Below are 17,094 nucleotides of genomic sequence, written 5' to 3' on the forward strand. Positions count from 1 at the left end.
GCCACCACTACACCGCGTCCTCTCTGCCCTGGCTCCACCCCTCCTACCTGTCTGGATGAGTGTTTTTTCTTTATATCTTTGTTTGCTGGACTTCCATGCAGTTTGATTTTCTGGAACTTCTGGTTGTTTCTAGTTTTGAGGTAGTTGTATTCCTTCTTAGTTGTAGAGAGAGATGCAGCGTGTCTGTCTACACCTCCATCATGGCCAGAAGTCTAACTTGTCTTTTCAATGTCATGTGCCATTGAAACAACCAGCCCCGGAAGTTATCCTACCTCTGTACTTAATGGTTACACAAAATAATATATTTCTCTATTGCTTAAGACAGTTTTAATTGTCTTTGTTACCTAAAGCTGCTGTAATAATTAACACAACTCTCACTAAAATAGAAGTTCCAAGAAGGCAGGGAATGTATCTGTTTTGTTTACCATTATACTTCCAGTGCTTAGCCCAGCACTTATCCCCTAGCAAGCTTTTAATATTTATTGAATGAATGAATGAAAGTATATTATATCCATAATCATTTATTAGGTACATTTGCAATTGTCACTTGATAGTATAAAGATCTAATTAGGGAACCTGAGTACTCTTGACTGTGAACCCTCCAAGAATAGAACTCTATCTTTCCTCCCCAGTACCCAGCATACAATAGATCTCTACACATTAGTTCAATAAATATTCTGTGTCACAGAATTCTGCTAAATCTCCAGGTTGGGGGGAGGGGGTGGGGGGTGCACACAACCAGGCATTCTGGGCCCTAGGCACTTCCCTTTATCTGCTCACTGGCTTCTACTTTGCTGTCTTCCCCTCCGTCTTCCTCATTTGGAGCCAGAGACCACAGCAGTGCCCATGGGGAGCTTGGGAGAAGGGACTTTTCCATTTTCAGAACTTCAGTGTCTGTCCTGTCCCAGCTTCTAGTGCTTGTTGGGGGCTGAGAACATGCTTCAGTCATCAGAGGAAATTCTCTTTAGGTCAGGGTCAAACAAATGTTTTCTGTAAAAGACCAGATAGTAAATATTTTAGGCTTTCTAAGCCATAAGGTCTTTATTCTGTCATGTCCTTGTAACCCCAAGAACTGTGGAGTCATCAGGCACAGAGCCTACTTTACCTCTGTACTTCTGGTTAAGCAAGATAATATATGTACAAGGGGGACCCCCCCCCCCAAAAAATGAAATTATCTTCTGCAGGGCAGGCCTGTAGTGGTACAGGCTTCCCCCACTAGGTGAGACTTCTAGGAACCATCTGTACCAGTGTACCACTGACAAAGTTGTGAGAGTCTGCATTTGGCTTCGGTGACTGATTTAATTTTTTTGAAGACTTTCAGTGCATTTGCTCATTTCATGATACATGATTTATGAGTGCATCTGCTCACACCACACTGAGTGTTCAGCAGTTTTTGACCAAAAGACCATGCCTCACTGTCCTTATTCACCCAGTCTTGCCCCAGCGACTTTTTTGTTTGTTTCCTCAGGTGAAAAAAGTCCTCAAAGGAAAATTTTTGCTGATGTGAAAGAGGTAAAACAAAAACTGACAGAAGCACTGAAAGGCATCAAAATGGACAAGTTCAAAAACTGTTCTGAGCAGTGGAAAAGAACATCTTAATAGCTGTATTCCATCAAATGGAGAGTACTTTGAAGTTGACTAAAGTTTAAACAGGTAAGAATAAAAACACATTTTTTAAATAAATAAGTTTTGGGATTTTTGAGCCCCCCACTCATATTCCTTTGTTGCTTAAGCCAATTTTAGTTGGCTTTATTACTTATAGCTGAAGATATAATTAACAGAACCCCATAATGAAAATATAAGCTCCCAGAGGACAGGACAATAAGTATATAAATAAAAGTATAAGTAAAGGAATGGGTGTGGCTGTGTTCCAGAAACTTTATTAACAGCTGGCCAGGTTTGGCTAAGCCTTGCTTTAGGTACACAAGTCACTGCCTAATGCAGTGGTTTTCAAACTTTGAAGGTTCATGAGAATCACCAGTATGGCATGTTCAAACACTGATGGCTGAACCTCACCTGAGTGTCTGATTCAGGGGGTCTAGAGTAAGGCCCAAGAATTTTAATTTCTAAGAAGTTAGTGTTGTCAAATAAAATACATAATGCCCCATAGGTCTTAAGTTTGAATTTCAGATAAATGGTGAATCATTTCTAGTTGTAAGTATGTCCCAAGTATTTCACTTATTTGAAATTCAAATTTAATTTGGCATCTCATATTTTATTTGCTAAGTCTGGCAGCCTTAAACAAGTTTCCAGGTGATGCTGATGCTGCTGGTGCAGGGATCACACTTTGAGAAATACTGGCCTATATAATCCCATGTATATAGGAGCTTTGCTAGTTCAGAGGCCTTGACCTCGAGTAAAATATTTAGTTACTTTTCCAACTTAAGAATCTGAACACTCAGTCTTTACATGTTGAACATGTTCCTACTTCATTCACAAAAGGGTTTTTTCCCACCTAAATCAGATATTTTAAAAACGTGTTCCTTACCAACAATTATTTATTTATTGTACCCCTATGATGTGTGAGCTATCTTCTAGACTCCAGGTATAACTCAACATATAAGGATGTTCAGGCCCCTTGTTCTCCTAGGGCTGACATCATTTGGTGGTGGTTTGGGGGATGAAAACAAGGTTAAATCTCAGACACAGAGCTGATCCAACAGACAGAACTATTAACAATTTTCCACCACTCTCACCAGTAACGTTCCCTTAACCATGAGTTTGGGAGGCACACTAATTAGCCACAGTGAGCAAGTTTCAACTGACTGGAATGTTGTGCTAGGCTGGCCTAATATTATATAAATTTAATGTCTATTGGAATCATCTGGGCAAGCTTTAAAAATAACAACAACAACAACAAAAAAACCCAACTCTGAATTCAGATCTCTCAGGATGGGACTCAGGGATCTGTCTTTTGTTCCCTACATTCTTTTCCCAGAGACCAGCATTTGGGAACTATCGCACGGCACAGGTTTCTACAGGGGCCTGAGTAATGCAGTCTTTTGCATGCCTGGCCAATAAAATTATGATTCTCTTTGGGCTACTTGGAGCTCACATTTTATGGCAAAGATAAGAAATTATTATTTTGGAGGACTCTTCCCAAAGGATTTTGACCTTCAAGAGTTACAAACACTGTTGCAAGTAGTTATATTCGGGGATTTGAGGAAGACAATGCAGAACGCTTACTCAGTACTGGGATTATTAAGCCTTGACTCCCAGTCTTTCAGAAAGATAAACCAAACCTTTTTAATACAAAATTTTAGCAGTTTAAAAGTAATTTTGCATCAAATTAAAAGAAAAAATCAAATAATGGCCAATACAGTATTATGCATTTCTCACAACCAGTGATTTTCTGACAATTCACAATTTAATAGTTTTAAAATTAAACACAAACACCCATTCCCTCACTCATTACACAAAACATAACAGAAGTCATGCAACTTTTTACACTTCATACCAGCCTGGGGTAAATAGAGCAAGCGAAGAAGAAATGAGTCTGCTTTCATTAATCTGAAGTTTTGCTCTGCATCAGAAAGTAACCACAAAATAACAAGAATCCTTTTGAAGTCCACCAGTTAAATCCCAAAATGACAGTCATTTTCTACAAATCACAACAGGGAAAACCCACAAATGATAAGTGAAAAGTAGTGAAGTTATATACTTTACAGCGTTGAAGCCATGATCTGTGGTTAGCAAGACCATGTAGCATTTTTTACGTATGCTTTATTTCTGACACTGTGGGTCCTTGGTAAAAGCCATCAGACTCATTTCCCTTAGATCAGTGTGTTTCAGATTGTTGGGTGGGATTCATTATGGAGTTGTGAAATCAATTTAGTGAGTCGCACTGCATTACACATGGAAAAAAAAATTCAGATTACATCAGATGTAAGTATATTATTTCACAGAATATTTTGTTTCTGTGTATGTGTGAGGTTGGCCTATAATATATGTAGTCTATTTCTTACTGTGGATATATATTTTTTTAAGTTTAAAAATTACTGTTCTAGACGATACCTCATCCAACCGTGAAGATGCAGTTAAGCCAAATGACTGCCCCCTTCGCCTCAATTAGAATTTTAATTCTTTAAGCATTTCTGAACAAGGTGACCATTATTTCTTTAGACCTCCACTCTTCTCCGGCATTTGCTGAAAAGACAACTTTAAAATCACCCCATTTCTGTCCAGCCCCTTTCCAAAGCCCCAAACCACAAAGCCATATCGCAGGCTTTCCTTAGCCCATTTTTTACCTTCTTCTAAATGCCTTGAGAATTCATTGTACTTACCATCTCTGCAATAGCAACCACCTACTTTCTCTGCCTCAAAGAATTCTTCAGACTCAAGTCCTTACCCCAAAGAGCACAATATGGCTCCTAGTTTCTCCCCTATTTCTTATTGTTGAAACAAACACTAAATTGTAATTCTTTGGGGAGAAAATGCGGGAGATGCAGAATTGTTCTATTTATTTTACTTAAGTGGATCAAAGAAACCAAGATACAGCCACAAAGTGACTGATAAGATTGAATAGTTTAGGGAAAAAAATGAGAACCTATCAACAGAGATATCAGTGCCTGGGGAGAGGCAGGCCCAGGACCTCAGGCCTGCCCCAGACAGGGCCAGCTTCATGGGCTTGTGACCTATGGCATAATACAGAGCACTAAATTCAGAGACTCCATGCTTGTTTTAATGCTCTGCTGTCCTGAGCCTGACATTCTTAATTTTATTTTTGAACTTTTTAAGTAAATCTGACAAGACAATCAGCATGTGTTAATAGAGGGGCTATAAGTACAACACGCATGTCTGCTGCTCCTTGCCTCCCTATTCACACACTCTTGCAATTCCCCGTGATCACAGAATCCCAATGGACTTATGGCGTGTGGAATTTTCAATAAGACTCAAAACCAGTGTGTTATATCTAGAACCAAAGTAGGCAAGGGTGCTGACAGCCCTGAGGCCTTGCTTTCCCTTTAAACCAGAACTTCGTTTGAAAAAAGACAGGGCATTTTAAGACACTCAGCCAACCAAGGAACCCAATTCTTGCTTACATTACTTCCTTGTATTAGCCAATCACTTAACACTGAAGATAATGACATGGAAGAAAAGGGAAAAGGCAACCAACAATTTTTCTGTTCAATTTGTCTTTATACATCAGTAAGTCAAATGCAGAGAATGTTGGTAGAATACATGGTGTCAAGAAGTAAAATAGCCCTGACTGGTGTGACTCAGTTGGCTGGGCATCATCCCTCAAAGCAAAAGGTCATCAGTTTGATTCCCAGTCAGGCCGGGCACATGCCTGGGTTGCAGGTTGTCTCGGTTGGAGCGTGTATGAGAGGCAACCATCAGTTGGAAGTTTCTCACCCTCTTTTCCTCCCTCCCTTCCCCTCTCTCTAAAAATAAATAAATGAAATATTTTTTAAAACTTTAAAAAATATATTTTTAAGTAAAATTAAGTTGAGTTTCCTTTGTCCAGTATTACCACTGTACTGATAAGAACAAAATACACATGAAAAGAATGAGCTACAAAATACCAATTATACAATTTCAGTGATTCCACATGGAGGTTAGTTTTTAAATTTGCATTGAACATTGTCATTATACAATATGAAGGCAAACAAAATCATGCTAATTAAAATTTTTTACTTACAATGACATTAAAAAGTAAACTTGAAAATACCATAAGTTGCAAAATAAAACACAGAGGGGAAGCTTTCAGTAATTTTTAATGTTACCTTTTTCCTGCTTTTTAAACAAGCTTGCATTTTCATTTTGCATTGGGCCCTGCAAGTTATGAAGCTGACAGTCTCGAGGACTAGAAATAGGGCCAATAGCATCCTGTTCTTGTTCTACATTTCTTTCCTAAGAGATGACTGTGGAGTTCATGAAGCACAGGGAGTTCCAGGAAGACTTCGTCCTGAAATCCATAGGTGAGAATCCTGTGTTCCTTACACAACCAAGCTCTGGCTTGTATCATGACTCTGGCTCCCTTGCGGGGCAGCAAGAATGGTCTTGGCCTGCATGGAAAAATGTCCCAGTGCTTAACACCCTCGCTAAGCAGGGTTGGTTGTCCACTTTTGGGTTGGAGGTCCCAGTGGGGCTAACTATGCATTTTCAAAAGTCCCCTCAGCCCTGGCTGGTGTGGCTCAGTGGACTGAGCACCACCCTGCTAACATAAGGGTCACCGGTTCAATTCCCAGTCAGAGCACATGCCTGTGTTGCAGGCCAGGTCCCCAGCTGGGGATAAGAGAGGCAACCACACATTGATGTTTCTCTCCCTTTCTCTCTGTAAATAAAATCTTAAAGTGTCCTCACTATCCAAAGTGCAACTGTAATCCAGGAAGAATGGGCTCCATGATATAGAATTAAATAGAAAACACTTAGCTTATCAAAACACAGGAATACTGGTGGTGGTAGACTTTCACTGTGGAAGCTTTACCTCAGGACATGATACACATCAGGGTGAAGTGGTGAAGTTCTGAGCTTGGTAGAGACTGAATTGAGTGGCACATTAGTGGCTATGACTGCAATGGAAGGTGGGAGGAGACATAGGATGCCAGAACCACCAACCATCCCCTAGTTCTATCATACATGCCACACGGCATTCTTAGTTATCCTGGTAGCAAGTTAAATAATTCTACAATATTGATTTATTTCCCAATTCTCCAATGTTATCATTAGACCTTTTCATCTTACCCTCTATATTTCTAAAATCTCATATCCTCCACTTGGTTCTCAATGTCGCATTCAATTCTTAGGATCTCTTCCAGTTCACTCTTTATTCACTGTATCTAATCAACTATGACCAATCCTGAGTTTATTTAAACAATTGCATTTTTCACTTCTAAAAGTTGTTAAGTACTTGTCAATTTTGGTAGCCTCTTAATGCTTGCTCATTTTTGTAATTGCCATGTTGTGTTTCATTCATTCAACAAATATTGAGCACCTATGTGCAAGGCAACGTTCTAGGTGCTGGAGTCAATGAAACAAAACAAACTACACCCTCATATATCCTACATCCCAGTGGGAGAACTTACCAGTAGCGCTCTTATATTCTCCAATAATTCCAAAACCTGAAGTCTCTGGTGGTCTCTGTTGCTTCAACTGTCAGAGGAGCTTGTCTATTTGACCACTGGTTGTGTGCTATTTGGTTGACCTAAAGTTTCAGCAATTTTAGGGCTTCCTTAAGGGTTCTTTAATAGCTAGTATCCATGTTTACATAATTTGTTTTACTGGAACATAGCTAGACCCATTCCTTTACATGTTGTGGCTGCTTTCACGCTGTAGTAGCAGAGTTGAATTGATGTGACACAGACTGTATGGCTCACAAAACCTAATATTAACTATCTGGCTCTTTACAGAAAGTTTGTTGACCTCTGATCTACAGAGAAACTAAAAAACAAACTGAAATGGGCACTAACATAGTGTTGGAGCAAGTGAATTGGTACAACCTTAATAAAAATACATTTAAAAAAAATCCTCACTCAAGGGCATTTTTTCATTGCTTTTAGAGGAAGGGAGAGAAACATTAATGAGAAAGATAAGCATTGATGGGTTGCCTCCTGTTTGGCTCCAGGACAATTCTCCAACCAAGCCACAGGGACCAGGGCAAAAACACACTTTCAGTAACTTACTCTGACAAATGAACCTAAGAAAATAATCAGAGGTACACAAAGACTTGTGTACTAAGCAATTAACATATCCAGAAAGGTATTAAATAATGGTACAAAAAGATTTATAGAAAAACGCTCATGATTCTTAAAAACTGACAAAATTCAGTTTTTTGTATGTTAACTTGTCTCCCTTCATTTTACCTATTTATCTTTATGATCACCCAGGCTTCCTTGATTCCCTCTGCTTCAGGTTAGCCCCTCCACATGTCATCTTGGTCCTAACATTTGGGATTTTTCTGGACTTTTATATCTCAATTTCATTCTTGCTGTTTCTTGTCCACAAATAAGCAAAACACCCTATATTTGGGACAAAATAACCAACTATTCTCAACCCTATGACCTCTTCAATCTATTTATTTCTCTTAATCAATAAATACTCTCCCAGAAAAGGGAGTAGTAACTCACTGTACGAACATACTTCCTATTTCTTGATTTTTCAACCCACTAAGTTTAAGCTTCTATGTCCTGCATGCCCATGCTCTAAAGATACTATTTCCACTAAGATTACTAATGGCCAAGTTGCAAATTGAACACAATATTTTGAACTGTAAAGATAGGTTATTAAAACATTACTGTTACAAGTCCATAAAATTTTAAACATAATTACTTATTATTACTTTATACAGTATAGGTTTCTCCAGTTAAGCAAACTACAAAAAATGATCATTACAAAAATATAAGGCATGATTTTATTAAACATTTCTCTTCATCACAATGAAAATAAACTAAACACATGGCTTTATAAAAATAAATTTTTATTAAAAGCAGTAGAGTCTGAGCAGGAGACAGTACAAAGAGTGTAAACAATGTAAACATCACTACATTCAGCTCAGCCTGATTGAATGCTGAAAGACAACTTCTAAATGCTCTATGTGCCCTTACTAGCAAGATACATTAATTCTATTGTACACAGAAAACACTAATTTGATTAGGAGAAGCATTTTATCGAAGTCGGTCCCATCGCCAAATACTGGCATCATCACAAACAGCAATAAGAATGCTGCTATCCCTGCTAAAACTGGTTTGTCGAATTGCAGCAGCACATTTCTGATGAGTCAGTGTTGTACACCTAGACAGAAAACATGACAACAGGGTAAATACCATACATACATAATGTTGTCAGTATCTGACTTAATAAATCAGAAAATGAATAATGTTCCAAATTATACAGAAAGCATCTGAAACCAGAATATACTTCACAAAGATCTCAATCTCAAATTTCATAAGATTTGGGTAATTTTATTTATTTTATTTTTAAAAATATTTTATTTATTTATATTTAGAGAGAGGGGAAGGGAGGGAGAAAGAGAGGGAGAGAAACATCAGTGTGTGGTTGCCTCTCGCATGCCCCCAACTGGGGACCTGTCCCACAACCCAGGCATGTGCCCAGACTGGGAATCGAACTGGAAAACACTTTGGTTTGCAGGCCGGCACTCAATCCACTGAGCCACACCAGCCAGGGCAAATTTGGATATATTTTAAGTTCAAGAGGCACCATATAACTTATATAAAAAGAAATAACTTGTTATCAAGGTACTCATAAAAATAGATCAAAGAATAAAAAAGAAATACTTTAAAATACTCTGATATATAAATGCTACAAATGATTTAAAGATGGTATAAGTATAAATTACTTCCTCTATATCTGGCATAACATTATGAATATGGAGACAAAAATTATAAATAGAAATTTCTAAATACTTACTTGGCTTTATGAGGATCTTCTACTTCTAAATCCCAAACATAAAGTTTGCCAACCTGATTGCCCAATGCAAGCATCTGTATAAACATATTTTTAAAAACACCAAATAGTTAAAATTAAATTAAGCTTTAGGATTTCAAGCAATCCTATGACATCTTTCTTATTTTGGGAAAGCCTCATCTAGCCTCTGGTTATGCTCAATTACTTCTTTGTATTTTATATTTCTGATTTGTAAATGGGGATGAGAGCAACTAATGCTTCACAGAGGTATCTTGAGTAAACAAGAAAGTATGCTGCAAATATATGAAGGGGCTTTACAATTTATACTATACACATGTATTCTTTTTTTCTGCCTTAAAGATCTACAGCAAAAGCTATAAGAAAGCTATAGCAAAAGCTTTCTTATAAATACCCAGGTAAATTCATTGTCACAAAATCCTAACACCAAATTTCTTTAAAATTTTAGATAACTAGTATTTTGTCTCTCTTTCCCATGTTGGGATTTTTATTTTTTACGTTTTTCTGGGGGAAAAAAACACATAAAAGTATTAATTCTAATCACTAAACATGAAACCTTAGTAACAGATGTTGTAGAAAATAAACACCTAACTGCCACCACTGACATCTGTGAGTTTAATTCATAATAAGCACTGCAGATGGTATCCAGCATCACAAGGGCAGAATTACATCAAAGGCCCAAGCAATTAATACAAAAAACCAAGGTAGATTCTTAAAGGAAACAATACAGATGCATAACAGAGAAAACTAAAATTACCATGGCTATAAGTCAAATAATTTCAAAATGAAAAAATGTTGCTACCTTTTGCCAGAAATCCATAGAAAACCTCATGTACCAAATGTCACACTGGCTGTAATCAAATCGCCCAAGTATAGTCACATTAGACTCACTGGGCCTAATTTTATCTATATCATCTTCCATTTTGCCAGGTTTCCAGCACACAATGGCGTTTTCACAAGACTTTAAAAGAAGAGAGGTGAGAGGGAAAAATATTATTTGTAGAACTAAATTACAAATATTAAAACAAAGCCTTTTCTCTATTATCATTTTAGAATCAACAGCTCATATAATTTGGTTATCCATCTACTAAGTATAGTGATATACATTCATTTATATTTACAGAGTCAATGTCCATATTTGAGGACAAAAAGTCTGATTACCAACAGATTTTTGTTAATACAAAAGCATTTCATTGTCTGGAGGCTACCATTTTGGAAGTCACAATTTCTCTTCCAAACCAAACCAAATGCAGCATCCAGAGACTTGAAGTGTTTTACAGCAAAGGTAAAATGACAAACACTGTATTAAAATACATGGCTCTTCTATATGGCTCCTGCTTGCTTCATTAGTTTCATCTTTCCCTAACCAGCTACTCACTTTACTTCTAACCCCACGTGGTTCCCTTTATCTGGTTAACTATTAATCCTTCATCCCCAATGTCCATGCACATGATAGGTGCTGAACAGGAAAGCAAATGAAGAAAGGGCCTTAGAGATCAGATTATACAGAAGACATAAAAGCATTGGTTTAACATTAAGACACTGATATGGGGATGGGATTGATACAGGCTAAGCTACACCTCCCCTATCATCTTTAATTTCTAATCTTTGCACACACTGTACCTTAAGCAGCAAGTGGCAGACAATACAATGGAAGAAAATTTGCAATACTGTGGGCACCACTCAGATTACTGTTTAAGTCCAAAGCTTGCCAGTTAAGGGACATTTGGCAACATCTCTGGCCTCTACTGCATACAGGCCAGAGATGCCGAACACCTTACCAAGTACCTCACTGGGTGCCAGAACTAAAAATTCCTGGTGTAGGTGAAGACTGCCTCCTGACATTTCACAGGAAACAGCCCACACAATCACATATGGCAACCCTGTGTTGACTGGCATTTAAACGGTTGAACAGTTGGGCCAGAGGAAGATTAGGGTTAGGGCAACATGCTTTTCTTCTTCTCTGCCTTTTTTAGATTATATAAAACCCCAGGGCTATATATTTACAAGCTCCTTACTCTAAGTCCCTTAGACATCATCACTTGGTCTGAATACTCTTAACCAAGTACATGACTGAATTGGTAGCCTGTCATTTTCTCAATTCATCTTGCCCCAGCCCTACAAAGTCAGAATCTGAGATAGGAGGCTGAAACAGAGTGTAGAATAGCTGTCCAAGTGCTTCTTCCTGACTACACTGGTAAAGGATCCTAATAGAGTCCCCACATGGAAAACTAAAGCACAGGGAGGTAAAAAGCATTTATCCACATGAATGGATGGGTGCACCTGAAATCACCTAGAGAGCTTTTAAAAATTACCCATTCCTAGGTCCTTGTGCCAGATTTAGAATCTGTGGGGTAGGGTCTAGGAATCTATTTTTACAGTGTTCTCCTAATGAATCCAATGCAGAGCCAGATTTGAGACCACCAATATCATATATTGGGTTGGCCAAGAAGTCAGTTACTTTTTTTCCTTACGATGATTCTAATACTGCTTAGTTGTAACTTTATTTGAAACAATTTTGTTAGACTGTATTGTGACAGCTGTCATATCAGCATGCATATAAAAAAGCCATAATTGGTGAATTTTTGTGCAGCCATTTTAATATTGAAGATGGAAGAAAATAACATTTTCAGTGTAATATATCATACTTTATTAATTCAAGAAAGATAAAAATGCAACTGAAGCGCACACACACAAAGATTTGTGCAGTGTATGGAGAAGGTGACTAAATGAATGTATCAGAGTTGGTTTGCCAAGTTTCTTGGTACTACTGACATTTTGGCCAAGTAATTCTTTGCTGTGGGGCTGTCTTATGCATTGGAAGATATTTAGCAGCACCCCTGGCCTCTACTGACAGAAAGCCAATAGTGGGAGATAGCCAACATAATCAAAAATTCCAAATCAATAAAGTTATTGGTGGAAATGAAAAAAAGTTACCTTTTATTTTATGGAAAAAATGTAAGACTTTTTGGCCAATGAATAGTTCATCAGTTTATTTAGCTTCCCACCTAAAATGCAGAAATCCTTTCCTATCATCTGATTAAGTTCCAAGAGCAGAAATTTTACTGCCTTTTTACTTCTAAAATGACAGAATAAATATACTTTTCTCTCTTTGTCCCACTAAGTACAACTTAAAAGTCTGAAAGGTAGAGAGGAGGCAGACTGATTAGGAATCCTGGAGCATGCAGGAAACAGTTCCCTGGTTTTCTTTCCCAACATTTATGTATCTCAGGCTAGATGCTAGAAAAGTCAGCAACTCAACAATTCTAACAGGTGAAGGCAAACAAATAAACAAACAAAGCCAACCCTCCACCCGCAAAAGTCTGCTCTCTGTAAGAGAACAGAAAATGACAATCTAGCAAGAAGAGTATTTTCAGACAAAAGCTCTACTATAGCCCAATACCACAGAAAAAATGGTGGACCTGTCCGCATATGAACCAGCAAAGGCCCAGTGGGAATCCGTTCTCAGGTGGTAACTAAACATACTGGTACATGATAACTCTGACTCCTTCTACCCTTCATGGTAATGAGGTGACTCCTCCTTCTCTTTGGCTGGGGTGGTATCAGAGGAGGCCTAGAAGAGACAACCACCTACACCTGCAGTGTCAGTGGAGGACACTGGAGAAGCAGTAATGAGTCCCATCAGTCCCTCTGCTAGGGTAGTGTCACCTGAGGTGCAATGGAAAGCCTGAACTCCCTCTCCAGAAATAATGAAACACCATCGCCAAGCCGACAGAGTGGGGAACCTGAACTCCTTGCTACGTGTCAATCATGAGGCATTGCTCCTCTTCCCCAGCTGAAAATTTATCAGAGGAAGCCTGCTGTGGATCTAAATAAGATCCAGAGTTCCTAACATAATACCCCAAAGATCCAGATCTTAATAAAAAAATCACAAACCAAAACCCAGAAATCTCAGTGCCCTCCATGGAGTGTGTACAAGCTCTTCTCTCAGACATGTTTTTGGTTTTTTAACTCTGAGGACCCCCATTGGATTTGCAACCAGGGGAACAGCAAGCAAGAAAACCCATGAACTTGTCTCCAAGGCGCCTTTTCTCTGACTTTTTGGTGAGTCAACAGCAGCCCCCCTTGGCGAACTTCTTTCCTATAGTGTTTCTGGAGAGCCAAAGCATCCCTGCCTGAGCCCTCCCCCGTTGTTTCTTCTACCCAACGCCTTCCCTTGTTTCACTGTCCCCAGCTTTAATAAATGTACTCTCAAAATCAATCAATAAAAAGAAACATGAAAATATCAACTTTAATGAACTATCAAACAAGGATTTTAAAGCAGCTATCACAAAAATGCTTCAATGAGCAATTTATAAACCACAAGACATAAACCTACTATACATTCAAGAAGTTCAGTGAACCCCAAAAAGATCAACTCAAAGAAATCTGTATTAAGACACATCACAGTCAAACTTATAAAAAACTAAATACAAAGAAAGAAATCCTGAAAGCAGTTAAGACAGAAAGAACAATTTCAGTGATGGCAGATTTCTCATTAGAAACTATGGAGACACGAAAGAGGGGCACAACATTTTTTTAAATGTTCAAGAGAAGAGCTGCAACACAAAATCCTATATACAGTAAGTAAACCTTTAAGGAATGAAGGACAAATGAAGACATTCTTAAACTATGAAAAATTATGAGAATTTGTCACCAGCAGACCTACCCTAAAAGAATGGCTCCAGGAAATTTTATGGACATGAAGGAAATGATATAAGGGACCTTGAAACATCAAAAATCAGAACGGAAGAACAAAAAAAGCAAAATGAGGCAATACAATATACACATTTTCCTCTTAGGATCTTAAGTTACATTTGATGGCAGAAGCAAAAACTAATACTATTAGATGTAGTTCTTCATTTTAAAGGAAGTAGGTAAGACAATTATATAAATAGAAGACAAAGTGAAGTAGTGAAAAGTAAGGTTTCCACACCTCACTTGAAGGGGTAAATTACTGACACAAAGTAGACTGATATAAAGGTGACCCTTGAACAACAGGGGTTTTGAACTGTGCAGATCCACCAACACATGGATGGGGGCAGTTGTTATTTTTTTATCTGCAATTGGGAATATATGCAAAAGGCAAACTTGTGTGGGGGTTGGCGTGCTCTAAACCACCATGTTGTTCAGTGGTCAAATATATGTACCACATATATATATCATATATGTAGTAACATCCAGGGCCAACACTGAACGAGCTAAACAAAGAAATATACTAAAAAATACTACAGGCAAATAAAGAAATTCTAAAATATGTTCACATAACCTACAGTAAGTTAGGAGAAAAAACCCAGATAAATTAATAATTAAAAAAAAATAAATGGCAGACAATGTAATCATTGATATGTTAAAGCTCAACTATAAATGGTCTAAATATAGCAACTAAAAGTTACAGTGTGGATTAAAAAAACATGAACCAACTATACAATGACTATAAGAAACTCACTTTAGATATAATGATATGTGTACATTAAAAGTAAAAAGATGGAAAAGGATATACCATGCAAACATTAATCAAAAGAAAGTAAAAATGACTAAGATATACTTTACATAATGATAAAAGGGTCAGGCCACCAAGACAGAGCAATAGTAAGTGTAAGCACCAACCAACAGAGCTACAAGATACCATAGAACTGAAAGGGAAAAATCCACTATTGTAGCTGGAGACTTCAACAGCCATCTCTAATAATAAAATAAGTAGAAAATCGACAGAGATAAAGATCATCTAATAACTAAACAACATACTTCATGTCAAAATTTGTGAGACAGAGCTAAAGCAGTGCTGATAGAAATTCATAGCACCAAATGCTAACATTAGAAAAGTCTCAACTAAATAACCTAAGAAAGTCTAAAGGCAATAATCTAAGCTCCCACCTTAAGAAACTAGTAAAAGAGCAAAACTACTAGTATACCCACAGCAAATAAAAGAAGAGATTTTTAAAAGATTACCACAACTCACCAATATGAAATAGTTCATTTGAATAGCCCTTTAACTATTAAGGAAATTAAATTTTTGATTTTATAACTCCTGCTCAAAATTTTCTAGGCCCAAATGATTTAACTGGAGAATCCTATCAATCATTTAAAGACTTAACACCAATTCCATATAATCTCTTCAAGAAAACAAAGTGTAGATTTGCAATTCATTTTATGAAGCCAGTATTCTCAATACCAAAACTAGACAAAAACAGTATAAAAGAAAACTCCATCATAACCTTATGAACACAGGCACAAAATTCTTTAACACAATATTAGCAAAGAGAACTCAGCAACTTATAATTATACAGCATGACCAAATAAACTTAATCCAAGGATACAAGGCAGTATCAATAATCAATGAAATCTACAGCATTAACAGGCTAAAGAAAAAACCATGTGATCATATCAACTGATGCAGAAGAAGCATTTAAATAAGATTCAACACCCATTGATCATAAAACTCAAAAACTTAACAAGGGGACAGTTCTCAACTTGATTGAGAATATCTACAAAAAACATATAGCTAATAAACATAACTGTGAAAGACTAAACGTTCCCCCTTAATATCAGAAATAAGTCAAGGATGTCTGCTCTTAACACTGCTTATCAACACAGTACTGGAAGTATGCCAGTGCTATAAGGCTAGAAAAAGAAATAAATAGCATCCCGATCAGAAAGGAAGATATAAAACTGTCCATTTGCAGATGACAAGATAGTCCATATAGAAAATCCCAAGTAATTAACAACAACAAAACTCCTAGAGGCCACAAGATTCATGATTAATATGCAAAAATCAACTATACTAATATATAGTAACAACGAACACAGAATGGAAGTAACAAATACCATTTATAATTATTCAAAAAAGGAGAAATACTTAGGTCTACACCTAACAAAGCAGGTACAGAACTTGTATGCTAAAAACTACAAACTGCTGATCATAAAAATCAAAGACCTAAATAAATGGAGATAACACATGTTCATGGATTAGAAGACTAAGCAAAGTAAAGATATTAATTCCCCACCAAATTGAACATATAGGTTTAACATAATTCTGATCAAAATCTTCCCTCCCCCAAAATAACCCCTGCAAGATTTTAATAAATGTAGACAAGATTATTCTAAAATTTATATTGAAAGGCAAAGCAATTAGAATAAAATAATTTTGAAAAAGAATAATAAAATAGAAGAAATCATTCTACCCATTCCAAGAGTTATTACAGAGCTAAAGTAATCAAAACTGTGTATGTAGTACTGGTGGAGTACTGGAATAAAAAAGAAAAACCAGAAACAGCCTCACACAAGTTTGGCCAAACAATTTTGATAAAGTATGAAAGCAATTAAAAGGAGGAAGAACAGTCTTTCAATAAATGGTGCTAAAACAATTGGATATCTATAGGTAAAAAATATACTACCTAAACCTCATACAAAAATTAACTTAAAATGGATCATATATTTAATACAAAACATAACAGTATAAGATGTTTTGAAGAAAACACAGGAGATAATCTTTAGGATCTTTGGCTTAGTAAAGAGCATTTAAACGTAACACCAAAAGCATGATCCATAAAAAATTTTTTTTAAATAAATTGAACTTCATCAAAATTAGAAACGTGCTCAGCAAAAGACCTTGTTAAGAGGATGAAAAGACAAGCTACAGCCTAGAAGAAAATATTTGCAAACTACATATCTGACACAGGATTCATATTTAGAGTATATTAAGAATTC

At 36.9% G+C, this 17,094-nt stretch overlaps 1 protein-coding gene across 3 annotated transcripts in view; it reads right to left on the reverse strand.

Moving 5' to 3' along the window:
• Window positions 1-6,933: 6,933 nt before the first annotated feature.
• Window positions 6,934-17,094, reverse strand: part of EED (embryonic ectoderm development) — a 33,832-nt gene continuing 23,671 nt past the window's right edge. The window contains exons 11-13 of one of the 3 annotated variants that reach the window (XM_090265762.1): window positions 10,187-10,345; window positions 9,370-9,443; window positions 6,934-8,733 (exon numbers count right to left, since the gene is read on the reverse strand). In XM_090265762.1, coding sequence (XP_090121888.1) covers window positions 8,607-8,733; window positions 9,370-9,443; window positions 10,187-10,345 — 360 coding nt within the window. In that variant the 3' untranslated portion in view covers window positions 6,934-8,606. The remainder of the gene's footprint in view (window positions 8,734-9,369; window positions 9,444-10,186; window positions 10,346-17,094) is intronic. The other 2 variants (XM_090265760.1, XM_090265761.1) reach the window with 2 other exon arrangements.

Source organism: Furipterus horrens, unplaced genomic scaffold (genome assembly GCF_987537825.1).
Source record: "Furipterus horrens unplaced genomic scaffold, mFurHor1.1.pri manual_scaffold_2, whole genome shotgun sequence".
Taxonomy (NCBI): Eukaryota; Metazoa; Chordata; class Mammalia; order Chiroptera; family Furipteridae; genus Furipterus; species Furipterus horrens.